General features: G+C 41.8%; 1 protein-coding gene across 1 annotated transcript in view; it reads right to left on the bottom strand.

Moving 5' to 3' along the window:
- FMN2 (formin 2) overlaps positions 1-17409 on the bottom strand; it is a 389781-nt gene that overhangs the window by 112846 nt on the left and 259526 nt on the right. The window contains exons 9-13 of the mRNA XM_081574390.1: positions 7811-7902; positions 7520-7649; positions 6550-6696; positions 2251-2310; positions 1995-2115 (exon numbers count right to left, since the gene is read on the bottom strand). Coding sequence (XP_081430516.1) covers positions 1995-2115; positions 2251-2310; positions 6550-6696; positions 7520-7649; positions 7811-7902 — 550 coding nt within the window. The remainder of the gene's footprint in view (positions 1-1994; positions 2116-2250; positions 2311-6549; positions 6697-7519; positions 7650-7810; positions 7903-17409) is intronic.

Below are 17409 nucleotides of genomic sequence, written 5' to 3' on the forward strand. Positions count from 1 at the left end.
CAGACTGGTTCCAAATAGGAAAAGGAGTACGTCAAGGATGTATATTGTCACCCTGCTTATTTAACTTATATGCAGAGTACATCATGAGAAACGCTGGGTTGGAAGAAACACAAGCTGGAATCAAGATTGCAGGGAGAAATATCAATAACCTCAGATATGCGGATGACACCACCCTTATGGCAGAAAGTGAAGAAGAACTAAAGAGCCTCTTGATGAAAGTGAAAGAGGAGAGTGAAAACGTTGGCTTCAAGCTCAACGTTCAGAAAACTAAGATCATGGCATCTGGTCCCATCACTTCATGGGAAATAGATGGGGAAACAGTGGAAACAGTGTCAGACTTTATTTTTCTGGGCTCCAAAATGACTGCCGATGGTGACTGCAGCCATGAAATTAAAAGACGCTTACTCCTTGGAAGGAAGGTTATGGCCAACCTAGATAGCATATTTAAAAGCAGAGATATTACTTTGCCAACAAAAGTCTTTCTAGTCAAGGCTATGGTTTTTCCAGCGGTCATGTATGGATGTGAGAGTTGGACGGTGAAGAAAGCTGAGCACCGCAGAATTGATGCTTTTGAACTGTGGTGTTGGAGAAGACTCTTGAGAGTCCCTTGGACTGCAAGGCGATCCAATCAATCCATCCTAAAAGAGATCAATCCTGGGTGTTCATTGGGAAGACTGATGTTGAAGCTGAAACTCCAATACTTTGGCCACCTCATGCGAAGAATTGACTCATTGGAAAGGACCCTAATGCTGGGTAGGATTGGGAGCAGGAGGAGAAGGGGATGACAGAGGAAGAGATGGTTGGATGGCATCACCAACTCGATGGACATGGGTTTGGGTAGACTCCGGGAGTTGGTGATGGACAGAGAGGCCTGGCGTGCTGCGATTCATGGGGTCGCAGAGAGTCGGACACGACTGAGCGACTGAACTGAACTGAAGAGTTTCGAAGTCTTCAAAATGATCCAAGGCTTCTCAACTAACAACTGAGAAGACTCTTAACAATCTGTTGGACACCAAGGAGATTAAACCAGTCAGTTCAAGGAAATCAATCCTGACTATTCACTGGAAGGACTGATGCTGAAGCTGAAGCTCCAATACTTTGGGCACCTGATGTGAAGAGCCGACTCATTGGAAAAGACTCTGATGCTGGGAAAGACTGAGGGCAGTAAAAGAAGGGGTGACAGAGATGAGATGGTTGGATGGCATCACCAACTCAATGGATGTGCATGCCTGTGTGCTAATTTGCTTCAGTGGTGTCTGACTCTTTGAGACCCTATGGACTGAATCCAGCCAGTCTCCTCTGTCCATGGAGGTTCTCCAGGCAAGAATACTGGAGTGGACTACCGTGCTCTTCTCCAGGTCATCTTCCCAACCCAGGGATAGAATCTGCATCTCTTCTGTCTCCTGCATTGTCAGGTGGGTTCTTTACCACTAGTGTCACTTGGGAAGCCCCAATGGACATGAGTGTGGGCAAACTCTGAGAGACAGTAAAGGACAGGAAAGCCTGGTGTGCTGCAGTCCATGGAGTCACAAAGAGTCAGACATGACTTAGCAACTGAACAATAACAATAAAGCATTACACATGCATTTATTTTTAACCAAATACATGAAAAAATGTTTTCTTCCCAGGAAAGTTCACATGCCACAAAATCTTAGGCAAGTATACCAAGGGCGGGTGGGGAGGAAATATGTGTCTTTTAACAAGATATGATAAATGTACAAATATTCTTGAACATAAAGTGAAAGTAAGACAATAAAATTTGTCCCTGATGAAAGAGGCTGCTATTCAAATAACCAAGATGTGATTAAATAACTAGATTTCTAATACATATAACTTTTTAAACAACAAAAGAATAAGATTACTTGTAAATTTTTTCTTTTGCCACATATGAAAATGTTTATTTACATTGATGTTTACTTTCTTTAGAAACACTGAAAAATCTGTCATTAAAGAAGCATAAATAAAAACTGAGTTTCCTTAACATTGTAAGTTACCTCTCAGGTCTTTCTTGAGTTTTCTGAGGTCTTTTTGAAAATCTTCAAACTTCATCTGTGAGGCCTGAAAGAGGTCCTGGGGTTCAGGCAGTGGAAACACACATTGTTCTTTCCCAGCGTCCTGGTCAGCACGGAGCACAGAACATTTAAATAAATGAGGACAGAACAGCAGCAGCAATGACAAACAACACCAAACACGACCACATCACTCAACAACAAGGAATAACAAAATGTGACTCTGTGAACATTATCTCACCTCATCAAAATTGCGAAGATAATATGACACGATATATGACAACAGGCTTCTGCTATTGTCCTAGGCAGAGAGACCAAAGTGAGTAGAAATACATTTTTAAAAATGACTAAATATACAGCATTAAATAAAATTCCTCCCAGTAAACCCACACATGTAGATGAGAATATTTTGGATGAAAGGAGAAGTTCTCTGTTTCATGTTACTATAGTTTAATGGCCCAGATAGTCTTCTCCTCCCCACCTCTGTTCCCACCTGAGCCCCAAGTGGAAGCACAACAAGAGTTGTCTCAGTTGTACACACCTTCCTGCTTTCACCTTCCTCAACCAGAAAATTAATTAATTTTATTTCTTATTATTAACAGGTATAACTACTATCTAAACAGAAATGATTAAATAACACCAGCATTTCTGTATGGCTGAATCAATAGGGACCACTCCAACAGGAAGTTTGACTAAGGTTTATTACTAAGTAGATTAAGAAAATTTAAAAGTTAAGTATTATCTCAAGTAAGCTGGAGCTTTAAAAATGCAAATTCATGTTATAAATTATGTCAGCAACTGAGATTCAAGAATTAGTATCTATGCAGCTATAAAAATGCAATGTATATAGTTCTAAAGAAGAAAAACTGCTTCATATCTAACAATTTTCAAAGAAGAGCTGTCCACCTTTTTTCTGGCTCATTTAGAGGCATTAATACATGTTTTTTTAATTCTCAAAATAAGTACTAGATAATCGGGATGTGTGAAACCAAAAACATATTTTTTAAAACATACCCTATAATAAAAAGTTTGTTTTCTGGAATATTCAACCTAACCATGATTTATCCCTCACTGATAAAAAGAGCAACATTCCTTTATAAACAAGTCTGACAGGATATGATAATATATCTATTAGACTCCCTGATGGGCTTCCCTGGTGGCTCAGATGGTAAAGAACCTGCTTGCCAATGCAGGAGATACAGGTTCAATCCCTGGGTTGGGAAGATCCCCTGTAGAAGGGAATGGCAACCCAATCCAGTGTTCTTGCCTAGAAAATCACATGGCTAGAGGAGCCTGATGGGCTACAGTCCATGGAGTCACAAAGAGTTGGACATGATTGAGCAACTAATACAACACAGACTCCCTGAACATATTATGGGCTTCCCCAGTGGCTCAGCAATAGAGAATCCACCTGCCAATGCAGCAGACATAGGTTCAATCCCTGGGTCGGGAAGATCCCCTGGAGAAGGAAATGGCAGCCCACTCCAGGATACTTGCCTGGGTAATGCCATGGACAGAGGAGCCTGGTGGGCTACTGTTCATGGGGTTGCAAAGAGTTGGACATGACTTAACAACTAAGCAACAACAACATATTTTACTATATACATTGATTACACATAAATACATAGCTATAATAACAAAAGTAGTACATATATTAGAAGTAGGATTACTTGTAAAATGATTTAAGCAACTAACTTCCTTTGTCTTTCCTAACTTGTAAATCAGTGAAATGATCAGCAATACCTCAGTCAATTAACAAAACGCTTATTAAATGCCTAGGTAATTCTGAGTGATCTGAGTAACTGTTTCACACATGCAAGTCTATGAAACTCTACAGACATAGTTATCTTTATTTTATAGAGAAAGAATCAAATAGACTTTGCATAGGCCATGTGAGAATGCAAGTTAAATTACTAAAAAATCTTACTTCTTGATTATTTTTATCCATATCATTTCTTAATTATTTAATGAAATTTAACTTATAGGAGGATTGAATAAGATATATTAACCAATACAAAAATCAAATAATCCCTTATACATATATAATTATGACCATAAGAATCTATCTCAGATTCATTTTTTATAAGTAACATTTTATTGATTATATTTATATTCTAATGTTATTTGCAAAAATTACTTGTTTCAATTCAACAGTCAGTTGTTAAGAAATATTCAGTACTTCCTTGGTGGTCCAGTGGTTAAGAATCCACCTGCCAATGCAGGGGACACAAGTTGGATTCCCGATCCGGGAAGATTCCACATGCTGTGGGGCTAAGCCCATGTGCCACAAATACTGAGCTCATGTTCCAGAGCCTGAGAGCTGCAACTACTGAAGTCTGCACACCTAGAGCCCATGCTCCAGAGCAAGAGAAACCACTGCAATGAGAAGCCCGTACACTGCAACTGAAGAGTAGCACCTGCTCACTGAAATTAAAGAAAGACTGCATGTGCAGCAGCGAAGACCCAGCACAAAAATAAAAAAAATATAAATAAATCTTTTTAAAAAAGAACTATTAAAAAACTACCATGTGTTTAGAGGAATAAATAAATTTTGAATAAATGTGATTTATCAGGTTGACATATTGAAGGTTCCTGAGAAAATGTGTGAAATACAAATAAAAAGGCACTTGAACAAATAGAACCATAAAAATCACAAAAGTTATATGCTGTTGGTGTTCCAAGAAAGGACTATGCTTTTCCCAATTTTAGAAAAGTACAGGGTTTGGCATTTCATAGAAGCTGGATAAAAGAATGTCAAATGAACATATGAGTGTAATGACTAAATAAACCAGTGAGTTGTTGACCAGCAGAAAAAAGAAAAATAAGTATCTCCCTTCTGTCAGGGAGATTATTTCCTTATTATTTTTATTTCCATATCTAGGAGGACAATTCTCTATATTTTCATTTTTATAGGCCAATTGTTCCCTTAAACTTGTGGGCGGGCGTGCATGCTAAGTCACTTCAGTCATGTACGACTCTTTGCGACCCAGTGGACTGTAGCCTGCCTGGTTTCTCTATCCATGGGATTCTTCAGCAAGAATATTGGAGTGGGTTGCCATGCCCTCCTCCAGGGGATCTTCCTGACCTAGGAATCGAACCTGACCCAGGATCTCTTATGTCTTCTTCACTGGCAGGCACATTCTTCATCACTAGTGCCACCTGGGAATTCCCTCACTTGAACTTAATATTTTAAAAACATTTCCTTCATCATTTAGATCTTTGTGAAGCTTCTTTAATCTCTATCCTTTAGAAATCAATTCTATTATTTTCAAAGTTTACAATATCAGACTTTAACCACTCTGGTGGTTTCCCTGATCTTATATTTCTACTGACACTCTCATAATCTCTTAGATGTTAACTTTAAGCAAACACAAATAGAGAAGTAGAATTAAAAAAAAAATAATTATGCTTGCAAAAGGGCTTAGATGTTCCCACTCCTACCAATATCAAGAAAAAGATCATATGGAGAAAAAATATTTTAAAGATGATTCTCTTTTTCTCCATATAATCCTCTCCTTGATATTGGTAGGCATGGGAACACCCTTTAGGAAGCCTAATTAGTTTTTAAAAATTCTACTTCTCTAGTTGTGTTTGCTTAAAATTAATGTCTAAGAGATTATGAGAGTGTTGGTAGAAATATAAGATCAGGGAAACCACCAGAGTGGTTAAAGTCTGACATTGTAAAACTTTGAAAAAAATAGATTTCTAAAGAATAGAGATTAAAGAAGCTTCACAAAGAGGGCTTAGATGTTCCCATATATACCAATATCAAAGAGAGGATTAAATGGAGAAAAAGAGAATCATCTTTTAAATTTTGCGCTTTTCTGATAGCTCAGTTGGTAAAGAATCCACCGACAATGCAGAAGATCGCGGTTCAAGTCCTAGGTTGAGAAGATCCACTGGAGAAGGGATAAGCTACCCACTCCAGTATTCTTGGGCTTCTCTTGTGGCTCAGCTGGTAAAGAATCCACCTGTAATGCAGGAGACCTGAGTTTGATCCCTAGGCTGGGAAGACCCCCTGGAGAAGGGAACGACTACCCACTCAAGTATTCCGGCCTTGAGAATTCCACAGACTGTATAGGCCATGGGGTAGCAAAGAGTCAGACACAACTGAGTGACTTTCACTCATCTCTGTTTTTTCTTTAAAATTTGGGCCTGTTAGGGGTCACTTGCTTAACAAGGAGAGAAGAAGTAAGTGATGGATATACTGTCTACTTCATAAAAATTAACTAGTCCTCAGATCCAAATAGATAAATATTAGCAGACATGGTAAAGAAAGTAAAAATTAATTGTTTTTATTTTTAAAATACTGTCTATTCAATTATTCATTAGATACAGGATTCAAAATTACTCACTTTAGGAAAATTATTCTTCTCTTTATCACAAATATATGATGGCCATTATCTTTATCTGGCTCAGAACATAATAGAACTTTTGACCTTGGAGCATAAACATTTATCGCACTGGTTTATAGTTTAACTTATTACAAAACAGACATCCACTCCTCAGTTTGCTACATTCACTCACTCAAAATACTTACACTGCTTTTAACATCTTTCAGCTTCGGGAGAATATCTAATCCAAAACCGTCTGCCTGTCCCCGAGTATTATTTCCACCATTCATGTAGTTGCCAAAGGCAAGAACCAAACCCAAAACCTGCATAACCCCTGAGCCATGTTTTAATGTCTGTAAAACAGGATAAAGAAGAAGTTCTCACTCACTGTTTGAATTTTCTTAAGTCAGTGGCAGATATTCATATCATACTAATAATTATGGGTCATATCCAAACTTCATCAGTGCTCATTTTAGGTATATTTAAGAACAGCGTCTCCAAAGATAACTTTGAAAAAGCTGCACCACTAACAGCATGCAGGTTGTGCTTCTCCAGCTGAGAGGTACCAGCCTAGGATGCTTCTGTGGTGTAAATGCAAGGAAACCAAATACACCCGTGACATGAGAACCACCACAGTATAATGTCACTGCCATCAGTCCAACTGCACCTGCCTCTGGGTAACATTTTTAGCATAAGGTGTGGGAAACCAAAACACAGTTATAAAGTTTAATTTCCAAATTTAGATTTATCCCTGAAAGGTTCACACTCACTTCTTCCAAAACACACAGTTTAACTTGAATTTGTACATCACTTCCTCTGAAAATGTCTTTAATGACATAAGACTACTTTTCAAAATAATTTACCACAACCAGAATGAATGGTACTATTAAATTTTGACAAACTCTTTTTTAGATGTTAATATTGGTCATTTCTGCCAAGCATTTGTTCTTTATTTTCAGAAGAATATTTCTCTTCTGTCGAGTCATACAGCTATTCCTGAAGCATTTGGTTGGAATCACTAACAGTTTGTTGAGGGGCTGTCTGCAAAATGGAGGAAAATAAAGAAAATGCCTTCAAATGGTACTCAGTTGGCAGTATTTACTGTAAATAAAAGACAACTTGTTTGAAATATGAACATGATTGAGCACAATTAAATATCAGAACCCAAGCACCCACCTCACACAACTTCTGTAGCAGCTCCAATTTGCGCCGAATTGAGCAAATGCTTTCTGAAAATGTGGACTGAAACAGGATGCAAAAGACTCGCTCTGAAAAGTTGGGGATTAGTGACAGTTCATAAAGGAACCTAAGGAAATAAAGGCAAGTTAGGAGGAAAAATACGATGCACATAAACACGTTCATCCTCACATCATTCATGACACTGATGCACAGAAGATACTTCATTTTCCCAATGGAAAGAGCCCCCCACGGCCTGCATGCTGCCCAAGGGGCCAACAGTGTGCTTACTGCTCAGGTTTGTCCAGAGACTTGGCGTTTTCCTTGTCTTTGGAGGACCGACCATGCTTTTCAATTTTTTCCAGTTCATCTGACTGTGCTCTCTGGAAAAATAAAAACCAAGCAGTTTTTAGATGATGATCTTAAATACCGCAAAACTACATATTTTCATATTTCTTATCATCTGTTTGAGGTAAAGCTTGACTGAATTCATGAGGTATTTTAAAGTGTATATGTGTAATGTAAACCAGATCATCTCCAAATCTTCCAAATATTATTGGCTATCAAAAGTGAAACTCTCTCAGTCGTGTCTCTTTGTGACCCCATGGACTATACAGTCCATGGAATTCCCCAGGCCAGAATACTGGAGTGAGTAGCCTTTCCCTTCTCCAAGGGATCTTCCCAACCCAGGGATCAAACCCAGGTCTCCTGCATTGCAGGTGGATTCTTTACCAGCTGAGCCACAAGAGAAGCCCAAGAATACTGGAGTGGGTAGCCTATCCCTTCTCCAGGGGATGGATCTTCCTGACCCAGGAATCGAACTGGGGTTTCCTGTATTGTAGGCAGATTCTTTGCAAACTGAGCTATCAGCAAAACCATTATTAGCTATTGGTGATGTGCAAAATAATTATTCCAGCATGGTTTAAATCAATATGATTTCCCTTTCTTCTTTTTTAGCTGTTTATAATACCCTCTGGAGGGACTTCTCTGGCAGTCCAGTGGCTAGGATTCTGAGCTTCCACTGTAGTGGGGCACAGGTTCAATTCCTGCTCAGGGAACTCAGATCCCACATGCCAAATAAACTATAATACTTTCTGGAATGCAATAATTTTACTTAAACATGGTATTTCTTATTTAGAAGTTAATCAAATTAAATTTGGAAGGAATTTGATCCCAAAGCTGTTATGAGATTTTTAAAACAAAAAGTACCTATTTACCTATTGCAATCATTGTCTATGCCTATCTGCTTTGGGAGAAAGAAAAGTACAGTTGAATTATTAAGTCATGGAACAAAAATAAAAGATTTTGATTCTCCTGAATTTTCTTTTTCATACAAAAATAGCTCCAGGCTTCTTTTCTTCCCAAGTGTCTTCTTTTACCCTTGAAAATCTCAAGCGAAAAATTTGTAATTCTAAATGTGTGTCTTTATGGGAGAGGATTTTCTACATTTTAACATAAGGTAGAGAATTTTATAGGCTGACCAAAACACAAACTTATGCTTTATGGAGAATCTGGATGATTTTTATTTTTCATTTTAATGTCTCTATCATTCACAAGGATGTTTCAAAACAGCCTAAATACTTTGTTTTCTAAGGGTATGAAGAAATTTGAGTAGATCACCCTATCTTGGGTTTGAGTCTAGTCCTCAGAAGGTAAAATCCCTTCACGATTATTTGTTGTTTACACAGAAAAGCAGCCCAGCCAAAAACTGCTATACATGACAGAACCTGATCAACTTTTAAGTGAAGGGATGGTTCTGTTTTGAACTCACTGATTATTCTGAAAGGCAGGTATTTCTGTTGATGGGATTAATTAGCAAAGACTGTTCCTCCAAGAAAACTTCTTTTAGCAGGGAAAGAAGATTTGATGACAGATTGGTCAATCTTGAGGGTTTGATAAATTTTGCTTTTGGAATATGATGCAACAGAAGAATATTGACAAGTAAAGATACAACATCTGCTGCAAAGCCTGCCTTGCCCACCTCAACCCCTACCATAACCAGTCTCTCTCTAGAACAACACAGAGCCTTATATTTGCTCTGTATTGTGCCACACATACCACCATGTCTTACTGGTGATGTGCAGACATGTTTACAACTCCTGTAAGGGAAGGGCCACGTCCTGTGTATCTCTGTGGTCCTGGTGACCAGTATGACTCATGATGTGGTCAGCCCTCTTCATCCTGGGCTCCGAATTCATGGATTCAATCAAATGCAGATCCAAAATATTTGGGGGAAAAATTCCATAACGTTCCCAAAGGTAAACTAGAATTCACTGCACTCCAGCAATCGTTTACATAGCATTTCCATCATATTAGGCATTATAAGTAATTGAGGTGATTAAAAGTATACAAGAGAGTAGGGTGGGGTGTTCTATGCAAGAACTGTGTCATTTTATATAAGGGGCTTCAGCACCTTTTTTGTATCAATCCTCTCTTGTGCCCCCCTCCCTGCACATATCCAGGGATGACTATATAGTTGTTGTTCAGTTGCTAAACCATCCCCGCCTCTCTGTGACCCATGGACTGCAGTATGCCAGGCTTCCTTCACTATCACCCTGAGTTTACTTAAATTCATGTCTACTGAGTCAGTGATACTATCCAACCATCTCATCCTATGTCACCCTCTTCTCCTCTTGCCCTCAGTTTTTCCTACCATCAGGGTCTTTTCCAAAGAGTCAGCTCTTCACATCAAGGGGTTAAAGTTTTGGAGTTTCAGCTTCAGCATCAGTCCTTCCAATGAATATTCAGGGTTGATTTCCCTTGTGATTGACTGGTTTGATCTCCTTGCATTTCAAGGGATTCTCAAGAGTCTTCTCTAGCACCACAATTCAAAAGCTTCAATTCTTTAGCACTCAGCTTTCCTTATGGTCCATCTCTCATATCCATACATGACTACTGGAAAAACCATTGCTTTGACTAGATGGACCTTTGTTGGCAAAGTGATGTCTCTGCTTTTTAATATGCTGTCTAGGTTTGTCACAGCTTTTCTTCCAAGGAGCAAGCATCTTTTAATTCCGTGGCCTCAGTCACTGTCCACAGTGATTTTGGAGTCCAAGTGAGAATATCTGTCACTGTCTCTACTTTTTCCCCATCAATTTGCCATGAAGTGATGGGACCAGATGCAATTATATTTGTTTTTTAAATGTTGAGTTTTAAGCCAGCTTTTTCACTCTCCTCTTTCACCTTCATCAAGAGGTTCTTTAGTTCCTCTTTGCTTTCTGCCATTAAAGTGGTATCAACTGCATATTTGAGATTGTTGATATTTCTCCTGGCAATCTTGATTCCAGCTTGTGATTCAACCATCCCAGTATTTCGCATGATGTACTCTGCATATAGGGCTTCTCAGGGGGTGCTAGTGGTAAAGAACCTGCCTGCCAATGCAGGTTATATGTAAGAGATATGGGTTTGATCCCTGGGTAGGGAAGATCCCCTGGAGGAGGGCATAGCCTCCCACTCCAGTATTCTTGCCAGAGGAGAATCCCATGGACAGAGGAGCGTGGCAAGCTGCAATCCACAGGATCACACAGATTTGGATACGATTGAAGTGACATAGCATGCATGCATGCACTCTGCATATAAGTTAAATAAGCAGGGTGACAATATACAGCCTTGACATACTACTTAGCAGTTAGTAAATTCTTAAAACATTGAAAAATTAAATCAGTAATCCAACAGGAAGAAAGAAGGTCCAAGTCCAGAGAGAAGACAGAGGTAAAAGGAGGAAAGATGACAGGACAAGAAATAGGGAGGACGTAATGACATGCAGAACATGCCAGCTGTTACTATCACCTTAAGAGTACAGTGAGAGTCTGTGTGAAGTAACATGAATCCAAAATAGACATCTAAGCATGCACGAGACAGAACTAGTTATTTCAAGTGTTAGGACACAAACAAGTAGGAAAAGAAATAAGAAAGTTACACTCAGCAAAAGCATGTGTGAATTCACTCATCTGTATATTCATTCAACATCACTCTCCCAAGTAGGAATCATCAATCTGTTGTGCAGGAATATGTGTATAAGGATGTAAGAAATAAGACTAAAAGGGATGCCCAGGTGGCACAGTGGTAAAAAATCTGCTTGCCAATGTAGGTGATGCAAGAGATGTGGGTTCAATCTCTGGGTTGGGAAGATCTCCTGAAGTAGGAAATGGCAACCGACTCCAGTATTCTTGCCTGGAAAATTCTATGGACAGAGTAGCCTGGCAGACTACAGTCCATAGTACAGCAAAGAATCTGACATGACTGAGCACACATGCATGCATGCACACGCGCACACACACGCATACACACACACAGAGGACTAAAACACCATAGAATTTTAAGCAGTATTCATCAAATCTACAAATTTTACTATTTATCAGTACACTAAGACCAACTGCTTCTTCTAGCCCATAATGTCAGTTTTCTCCTTGCAAAACTTGCAAAACAAGAGTCAATTATCTTCTACCTGTTAAGGCCCCAAATTCTTTTTCTTATCGGCAACCATCAACAATGTCAGACTAGTGACTACCAGTCTGTACAAGAACCTAAAGGTCATCCGGATAATTCTGACTCTGTTTGACCCCCAAAGTGAAGTTAGTCTCAAGGGTTCTTTGCTGGTCCATCAGTTTAAAGTCAGGCTTTAAAAAGGATGAGTATTAGGGATTTATTCGTCCACCCATTCAATCAAAGGCCGATTGATTACTAAGGATTACACCAGATACTGGAGATAAAAATATATATACTGGGCTTCAAGTTCAAGGAAAATCCCACCACACAACATTCTGTGCTGCTCATAACACCATTCTTATTTGCTCAACCCTGCTACAGCAATCTTCCACTGCTTTTAAAACTGTATGTAACTCTTTCTATATATGAAGGAGGTGCTAGTGAGCTCACTATCATTCCAGAGTTTCTGCTGAAATAGGTTCTTATGGCCAAACATACGGACAATGCGACTACACATTCACATATCAATTAACAACATAGAAGAATTTCCAAGTTCCAAACATTCAAATAACAAGCCCTCCCTCTCCCAGTCTCACGAGGCCAAATTGTTTCAGTCTCTAGCACAGGGACTGCGTACCCCTTCCCACTTCCACCCCAATTATCTGCAGGTTTGTACCAGAATTTCCTTTTCCCATGATTTCCTGTCTGCCTAAAAATGAAATAGACCTATTGCTGCTAAGTTAGAGGCTTTCACTAATTACTCACTAGTTTCACTGGTTTTCACCTTGTTACTCACTAAGACTAACGGCACCTAACACCCCAGACACAACTCTCACTGAACCACTGGCCAGAATAGATGGAATTCCTGGCTGCCAGGAATCACCAAGTATTTTGACCTCCACGGTCCTAAACCAACATACGCTGCAACTGATGGCTGCTCTTCCAACTCCTGAGAGAAACTGTAGCTCCCAGAGAGGAGAGGCTTGGGACCAGGTACACAGAGGGAGGGGAGGCTGCCGAGAGAGACCATGTGCTTTTCTGTGGCCAAGTCTATTGACAGTGCTCAGCCAGTGTTTCTCAAGTGGGGTTCCAGGGAACACTGACTTGGGTTCTGAGATTCATTAAGAATTGCTGGGTGGTACATACTATAGTAATAAGGGGGTTTCCCAGGTGGCTCAGTGGTAAAGAATCTGCCTGTAATGCAGGAGACATGGGTTCAATCCCTGGGTTGGGAGGGTCCCCTGGAGAAGAAAATGGCAACTCGCCCAAGTATCCTTGCCTGGTGAATCCCATGGACAGAGGAGCCTGGCAGGTGGGGTAGCAAAAGAGTCAGACACGACTTAGTGACTAAATAACGACACGCTAAATAAATGCTTTCAGAAGTTATGTTGTTGAAAGAGCTATTTCATTTTAACAGCAATCCTCATAATTAATTGATTATAAAACAAGTGTGTGTGTCAGAAAGAGACAGAGAGGATGTGATGGAAATGCTCCTGAAAAGCCAGGGTTCCAAGGGATGCAGGTGGAAACACTGTGCAAGCCAGACTTTCACCAGCTCCCTCACTCAGTCTCTACCCTCAGTATTTTATACTCAATCTCATCTGTAAATCTTTGCCTTGATCCTCAAAGAGCATCAACTCTCACCCTCGTGTCTGCCGCCTAGTGTTGCTTCCTTCCATCACGGCATCACACCCTCTATCCCTGGACTCCCCCTCACCCCCAATGACCCCCTCCAGCCTCCCTCACCAGACCTGCCCCCACCCAACCACCCAGGACAAATGTCTTCAGCCTGTATGTCTGTGATCAGCTCTGGTTTTCCCTCCACATCCACACAGGCAACTACTTCCTAGACAATTTCATCTGGATATTGCAGAAGCATCTTGGACCAAAAAAGTCTAAAGATAAGCGCATGTCTTCTTCAGTGGTCCTGATGACAGTAAAGTAGGAACGAGTCACCCAGCTGGAAGCTGATGAATTGCCAAGTCTCGGAGCTGCTCACTGTCCTCCACTCCCACTGCTCTGCCCTCTTCATACCAACAGCCTCTGTCTACCCATGACGTGAGGGTCCACCTGGTCCTCCATCATATCCAAGGCTCTGATACATGTCCTAAATGGTGGGCAGCTTGGCTGTAAAGATGTGGATCTGAGCCTGTGCTCCACATCGCCCCCACTCATACCTGTGTCACAGTATCCTGTGGAGGATATTACTATCCTCACTCTTGGATCCACACAGAGACCCTGGGCACCTGCTAAGCTCCCAGGGCCTGCCCCCTTCCCCACCCCCTTGTCTGCATCCTGCCCCCTCCTGCTGAGCAAGTCTGTCCTCACCAGCTTTTCTTCAGTTCCTCATCCACAAACGCTGCATCCTTTATCTAGAACATCCCCCACACATCTCACCCTGGCAGCACCCACAGCCACCTGGCTTCAGCTCTAGCCTCTCTGCTCTGGGGAGGCCTCCTTCACCCTCCACCAGCCGCATCCCCCTGTATCACGGCAGCACTGGAGGAATGCATGTTTCCCTCAAGCACACATCAGAGCCGTGAACAGATACATGAGGCCCAGTGCCCAGAGCAGAAAGAAATCAAGATAAGCACATGGATAATGTCAATTTTCTCCTCACTGCAACCAGAGCAAATGCCTGAAATAAAGCAGATGGTTAATAAACACAAGATGAAATAATAATAAAAGAATGGAGCCTATTATACATATAAATTACTTTAAACTCACTCTTTTTCTTTGTAATCTCCTATCTCCTCGTTCAGTCTCTTTCCTCTTTTTCACGCAGTGGAAACAGGAGCGGAAACAGTGGGTGTCCGATTTTGGAGAGGTCACAGTATGTGGTGACATCAGTAAGGAATGCAGTCCTTTGCTGGATTTGGGCTGAGGGGAGCCTGCACTGGCCTTGGGGGCAGTCTTCCTGTCTTTGCTCCTGTGCTACTCTGCCAGCATCAGCAGCACTGTCCTCTCCCCGTAATTTACCTGCCTGTCTCCCCTCTCTCCGCTCCCCCTCAGCTCCTCCTCCTGTCCTGCCTGAGCTTCAAACTTCCTTCTCCCTCTTTCACAGGCCTCTCTCTCCTTCTCCAGCTAAGAATCTCAGAGGCAAACTGACTTCCCTCACCGAGTGCTTGGTGTTTGAATCCCCATCATCTGGCTTTTGTTCTTCCACTTAGCTCAAAAATTATCTTCCTGGAGCCAAGAGTCTCACCTACAGGAGAAGAAGAGCTCCTATTTGTTGAGCCCTTAGTAAAAGGCAGGCACCTTCAAGGTGTCCTATGTGTACAGTGTCATGGAGCCCTGACAGACAGGCATCATCACCAAGAGGGTCACCCCCGGTGTATGAAGAAAATGCAGATCTCGGGTCTCGTCCAGTGAGCACAGGCGCTGAGGTCCAGGCCCTTACCCATCACCTCCTGACATCAAGGGCCAACATCAATATCTTTCCACAGGAGCTCTACTGAGCCTCAAGCTGACTAATGAAGGGGTCTGGGGCCTTAGACACCAACAAATATAGGAAAGCGAGGAAAAATGCAGGGAAGGTGACCGGGCGGGAACTTCACAACCTGAGGAATGATGTAAGCTCTTGGGTTTTCGTTCCTCGTTCATCCCTGATGGGGTGCTAGAGAGGCCTGGACCCAGGACCAGCTCTACACAAAGGACTGGGGAAAGGATGTCTGGTAGAAAAAAACTTCATTTTTAATACTTGTCAACCAACCAAAAACAAAAAGAAAAACTGACCCCTCTTGGAATCAGTGTGGCCGAGTGGAGAACTGAACTTTCCCCCTGACCTGCAGGGATGCGGTAAAGCTGGTTGACAGGAGGCAGTGCTACCCAGCAACCCACTGCCCCAACCTCCTCCCTGGTGTCTGAGGAGGGGGCAGATGGCACTCCTACCCCCACCAGCAGCAACAGGGAAGAATGAGGTGGCTCAGAGAGGTGACAGTGAGCCTACAATCTAACAAGAAAATGGGCAAAAGACAGAGACTTCACTGAGAGAACACACAGAAGACAAACACATGCTAAGATGGTCATTTTTTTCCAGTGGTCATGTATGGATGTGAGAGTTGGACTATAAAGAAAGCTGAGTGCAGAAGAATTGATGCTTTTGAACCATGGTGTTGGAGAAGACTCTTGAGAGTCCCTTGGACTGTGAGGAGATCCAACCAGCCCATCCTAAAGGAGATCAGTATTCATTGGAAGGACTGATGTTGAAGCTGAAACTCCAATCCTTTGGCCACCTGATGCAAAGAGCTGACTCATTGGAAAAGACCCTGATGCTGGGAAAGCATCTATAATGAAGGCAGGAGGAGAAGGGGATGACAGAGGATAAGATGGTTGGATGGCATCACTGACTCAATGAACATGGGTCTGGGTGGACTCCAGGAGTTGGTGATGGACAGGGAGGCCTGGCATGCTGTGGTTCATTGGGTCACAAACAGTCAGACACGACTGAGCAACTGAACTGAGCTGAACTGAAGATGGTCATTTACCATTAGAAAATTGCCCATTAAAATCACGAAGAGATATTCTGTTGATGGGTGGAGCTGTGTTCCCTCCCTGCTATTTACCTGGAGCCAAACTATGGTGGAGTTAATGAATGGATGGATGGCATCACTGACTCAATGGACATGAGTCTGAATAAACTTCGGGAATTGGTGATGGACAGGGAGGCCTGGCATGCTGCAGTACATGGGGTCACAAAGAGTCAGACACGACTGAGTAACTGAACTGAACTGAATGAAGATAATGGTGACCTCCCTCAAAGATCCCATGCATGTACTGCTACAGTCCGTGCCCCCAACCCTGCAGCAGGCCACAGCCAACCCACGCCTTCACCAGAGACTCCTGGACACCCACAGGCAAGTCTCCTGTGGGGTCACTGTTTCTTTCTCCTGGGTCTTGGTGCTGACATCACCAACTGAACTGAACTGAACAGCCATTCTGGAAAATAGTTTGGCACCTTCTTAAAAATACATTCTAAATATACATTTAACATATGCTGCGCATTTCTTTCAAAATGAGAAAACTGATCAGTTTATTCACTTCAGTTACTCAGCCGTGTCTGACTCTTTATGACCCCATGGACTGCAGCACGCCAGGCTTCTTCTGTCCATCACTAACACCGGAGCTTGCTCAGACTCATGTCCATCGAGTCAGTGATGCCATCCAACCATCTCATCCTCTGTTATCCCCTTTTCCTCTTGTCTTCAATCTTTCCCAGCAGCAGGGTCTTTTCCAATGAGTCAGCTTTTTGTGCCAGGTGGCCAAAGTAGTGGAGCTTCAGTTTCAGCATCAGTCTTTCCAATGAATATTCAGGACTGACTTCCTTTAGGATTCACTGGTTGGATCTGCTTGCAATCCAAGGGACTCTTAAGAGTCTTCTCTAACACCACATTTCAAAAGCATCAACTCTTCAGTGCTCAGCTTTCTTTATGGTCCAACTCTCACATCCATACATGACTACC

This window comes from Giraffa tippelskirchi, chromosome 2 (genome assembly GCF_054371585.1).
Source record: "Giraffa tippelskirchi isolate mGirTip1 chromosome 2, T2T-mGirTip1v1.2.pri, whole genome shotgun sequence".
NCBI lineage: Eukaryota > Metazoa > Chordata > Mammalia > Artiodactyla > Giraffidae > Giraffa > Giraffa tippelskirchi.